Here is a 4,433-nt window from a genome sequence, read left to right as displayed (position 1 = left end):
TTGTGGAAGAACAGCGCCCAGCTCCACATCACGGTGCGCAGTGAGTGCGGGGATGGGACCAGGGAGCACCCACAGCCTCCTCGGTTCCCCTGCCTGGGCACATCCACATCCCCCAGACACCTTACCTTTGACCTCCAGCCTCTGCCCTGTGTCCCCTAACCTGTCCCTGATGTGACCCCGTCCACAACATTCCCCATCACACCCATTCCCCCCATCCCTATCGCCCCCACACCGGCTGCCAGCCCCACCCTGTCCCCTCAGCCCTGTCTGTGTCCCCACAGTGCCCATGGCCAATGCCACCATCACCCCCGGTCCCCTGTAACACCTGGTGCACACAGGTGACAATGTGACCCTGCACTGCTCGGTGCAGGTGGGCTCAGCCCCTGTCACATTCACCTGGCTGCACAACAGGATGGAGGTGGCCCAGGGCCCCCTCCTGGAGCTCAGGGACATCAATGTGAGACATTCGGGCACCTACCAGTGCGTGGCCACCAACCAGCTGGGACAGGACGGGCACCGCTTGTTCCCGGCACTCAGCCCTGAGCTGGCACTGGAGGTGACACCTGGCTCACCCTGGGTCACAGGTGAGGGTCACACGGGGTCACCATGGAGTGAAGGACCCCCAGGGCGATGGGGGTGATGTGTCCCCCTCTGTTCCTTGCAGTGGCTGCAGGCGTCGGTGGGGCCCTTTTGTTCCTGCTCCTGCTCGTGGGTGTCATTGTGGCCTGGCACTGGTGGCACCGCCAGGGTGGGTGACAATGGGGGGACCGGGGTCCCAGGAAGCTGTAGAGACCCCCAGAACTGTGACCCTGCAGGGTGTAGGGAGACACTGGAGGGTCCTGCAGGGATGCTGGGAGTTCTTTCAGGAGGCCTGGCGTGTTTGAGGAGTCTCTGTCCCTGGTGGGCTTTGGGTTCTGGAGGCTGAGTTGGTTGGGCCACTGGTGAGGTTCCTGAATTCTAGGGGCTTCAGGAATGCTTGGGGGTCCTGTGGGAAATTGAGGGTCTCATAGTGGTTCATGAATCCTGAGAGGGGTCCGGGCCCAGGGACCCCACAGTCACCCCTCCAATCTTTCCTCTGTAGCTGCCAGGAAGAACCAGGAAAGGGGAGTGGGGGGCTCAAACCACACTCTCCCCTTTTACCCCAACCCCCAAGATTTCCCATTCCCTCCCCACATCCCCTTTATTCCCTCAGGGCCCCCCCGGAACCACCGGCCCCCCCAGAGGAGGGGGAGGTGCTGTACACCCACATTGTGGCCACCAAGAGGGCAGGGGGTGAGTACGGGGGGGACACACGCAGAGGGACACGTCACCCACGAGTGTCACCCCACCCAGATCCCACAGCCCATGTCTCTCGCAGTGTCCCCCCATGCCACCACCCTCCAGGATCCCCAGGTGACCTACGCAGAGCTGCGGGGACCCCAGGGAAGACCGCAGGAACCCGGTGACATCTACGGGAATGTGCTGTGACACTGGGGGGAACTGGGGGGCACTGGGGGTCCCCACCCATGGGCACCCACTCGTGTGTGTGCTGCCACTAAAAACTGCCCCTACCCGTTTGGGCACAAAGATCCCAAAGGGGTGAGAGAAGAACAATTTCCTGAAACAGCAATGAGAGAGAATAAAACCAACAGCAACAGCAACAGGGTTCAGAGTCCAAATTGTCACACAAGGAACAATTTCCTGGGAAAGTCACCAAAAATGAACAAACCTCAGACATTTCCCAAACCTCACAGAGCGACCTTCAGAAGGCTCTGGATTCTCTTGTCCCCTGTCCCAAACCCCTCCTCTGCCCTGTTCCCCACACCAGGATGTCACAAAGGCCCTGTGGGGGTTCCGGAGCCTCCCCCTTTGCCAGGGCAGCAAGGATCAGGCCATGGCACAGGGTGGGGTGTCAGAGACAGGAAAGGTTTGATGTCTGGAGACATTTTGGAAGAGCTGTGTGTGGCAGGGGTGGGTCAGGCCTTGCTTTTGGTGAGACAGGGCCCCGTCTGTCCATCAGTCTGTCAGCCATGGCACACTGGGGACAGTGTGACGCTCTGCCAAAGCCAGCTCCTGAGTGGCCATGTGACCTGAAGTGCCACTTGGGGTGAGGGCACTTGGTGGCCCAACTTAAAAGGCTTAAAAGGCAGAGCATGAGGTGGCCAAGTCCCTGACCCTGTCTGCACTTGGTGTGTCTGTCCCATCAACACTGGAACCCAGAAGTTGGCAAGTTGTTCAAAATAAGAAATATCTGCCAAGGAAAGTGGGAACATGGAAAGAAGACCAATGTCTTAAATTTTTTTTAATATTAAAGATGATGGGACTTTCTGGTCAAGTGTAGGAAAAGGAATAACAGCTCTTTATCAGGAGATTTATAAACCAGAACAGAACAAACAACACAAACCCAGAACTTTCCCTCCCGCTCAGCGCTGTTTTTGTGGCAGTGATAACCGTGGCCAGCAGGGGGCGCTGCAGGGAGCACTCCCGGCCAGCAGGGGGCGCTGCAGGGAGCACTCCCGGCCAGCAGGGGGCGCCCTGGTCGAGCTCCATCCCCTCAGGGGCCATGGCGGCCTCGGGCGGGAAGCAGGAGGGGAAATCGCTCCTTTTGCAAACTCACGGGCACCAATCGCTCCCGGCACCACCACCGGCAGCGGGCAGGAGCCGCCAAGGCAGCAGGTTGGATCCCAGTGCCCACTGGCAGCGTAGCAGTGTCCCGGAGCCAGGCACACACCCTGAGGACCACCCGTGACTGCTCTCCATGGTCCCCAATGGAAGGAAGGCAGCGCCTGAGCCCAGGCAGGTCTCGGGTCCACAGCAGCCCCTCTGGTGGCTTTACGCCACAATTCCTGCAAACCCTCAGCCTTTCACTCAGGTGAGGAGAGCAGGGATGGAGCAGCTCTGGGGACACCTGGAATACAGCCAGGGTCAATCCCCTCAGCCCCAACATGGCTGCCAGCCGACCCCCTGCTCAATATTTCCGCACTTTTCCCTCCTGTCTCATGACCACGGCCTGAACCCAAACATTCTTTCCATGAAGTTCTAGAAGGCTGCAGGTTTTGTTCAAGAAGAAGTGTCCTAGGCAGGATGTTGAGCAGATTGTTGTGGGATTTGCAGTAGTTTTGTAGTTCTCTCAGACCCTTAGCAAGACGACAAAATGATCAATTCCTGCATTTCCACACTGGTTCCCTCACAGCTGCCCCAGCAGGGACGGTTTCCAGCCAGCCCTGCTCTGAAAACTATCAAAGGCCCTCAAAGAGCCACTGCTTGGGCTCCCTTTGGGGTTTGTGCTCCTTGCAGAGCTGAGCAAACCACAGGCAGGCCTTTTTCCCCACAGAATTCTCACCTCTGCAGCAGCTCTAAAGCTGCCAGAATCAAAGGCAAGGGGGCAGGGGGGACCCTGAGGTGCTGGCTGCCACCTGGGGCTGGCCAGAGCAGGGCTGGGCAATGGCCATCCCTGTGCAGTGGGGCTGGGCCATGGCTGGGCCCCACCCTTGGGTGGCCACTGGCTTCAAGGAGCAGGAGTTTGGGAACTCCTTCCTGCTCAGGGCTCCATTCCCCTGCTGCTCTTGCCAGCTCACATCCTGCAGGAAACGAGCAAGAATGGAGAAGTCTGGACCCCCCTGGAGCTGCCATGGCCCAGGACAGGACCCCCTTGTCCAGCATGTGTCCCTCCTGGGACAGCATCCCCCCAGGACAGGAGCCCCCCAGATGTGCCCGCCCAGGACAGAACCTGCCCCCCTCGTGTTACCAAGGTGTCAAATGGCCTCTTCCTTCTCCTGCAGGAGAGGGAAAGTGTTGGGGAGGGAAAGTGGACATCCCCATCTCCCACAGCCTCCCCAGCCCTCCCTGCAGACCCCTCAGCCCTGCTTCCCTCAGCCTGGGCTTCCCCCAACCCCTTCCCTGCTCAGGTGCCCTCCAGGATCATCAAGGCATGAACTGGGGGGGTTGTGAAATTGAGGAGTGAAATGATGGAAATGGAAATAAAGAGAGAAAAAAAGTCACAGGGGGTGTGGGGACAGAGACCCAGAGACCCTCAGAATCTGTCTGGGGTGACCCCCAGGCCACCAGAACCTTATGGGGACTGTGCTGGCTCTGGGTCTCCCCAAAATCTGAGGCACCCAGGGAAGGAGCTGAGACCCACGGGCTCACCCAGCCACTGCCCATCCCGGGCACTCTCATTTCCCTGGGAACCAAAACATGGGACCCCCATTGCTTATGTCACTCCCTCTCTGTAACCCCCAACCCAGTACTGACATTCCCCAGGATCTCCATGGCCCAGCACTCTTCATTCCCAAGGAACCCTCTCCTGTTCATTCCATCCCCTGCAATCCTCCTTTCCCCAGAACCATGATTCTCCCAGGAACACCCATACCCCCTGCACCCCATCCTTAGCAGGATGACCACATCCCATGAGCCCAAATCCCTGGAGCCCACCTTCCCCTGGGACTCCCAAA

General features: G+C 59.1%; 1 protein-coding gene across 1 annotated transcript; it reads left to right on the top strand.

Moving 5' to 3' along the window:
- Window positions 1-1,439, top strand: LOC311163871 (uncharacterized protein). The gene is made up of 4 exons (XM_084223019.1): window positions 1-584; window positions 665-748; window positions 1,193-1,272; window positions 1,358-1,439. The coding sequence occupies exons 1-4, from the start codon at window positions 413-415 to the stop codon at window positions 1,394-1,396; spliced, it is 375 nt and encodes a 124-aa protein (XP_084079145.1). The 5' UTR covers window positions 1-412; the 3' UTR covers window positions 1,397-1,439.
- The last annotated feature ends 2,994 nt before the right edge of the window (window positions 1,440-4,433 follow it).

Source organism: Fringilla coelebs (assembly GCF_963513975.1).
Source record: "Fringilla coelebs genome assembly, chromosome: 29".
In the NCBI taxonomy this organism is placed as follows: domain Eukaryota; kingdom Metazoa; phylum Chordata; class Aves; order Passeriformes; family Fringillidae; genus Fringilla; species Fringilla coelebs.
This window is presented reverse-complemented; position numbering and strand designations above follow the sequence as displayed.

Bases quoted from the DNA above. Each gene is read 5' to 3' on its own strand.
- LOC311163871 (XM_084223019.1), top strand. From the start codon at position 413: ATGGAGGTGGCCCAGGGCCCCCTCCTGGAGCTCAGGGACATCAATGTG. The intron at 585-664 runs GTGAGGGTCACA...TGTTCCTTGCAG, and splicing joins TGGCTCACCCTGGGTCACAG to TGGCTGCAGGCGTCGGTGGG. The intron at 1,273-1,357 runs GTGAGTACGGGG...TGTCTCTCGCAG, and splicing joins GGCCACCAAGAGGGCAGGGG to TGTCCCCCCATGCCACCACC.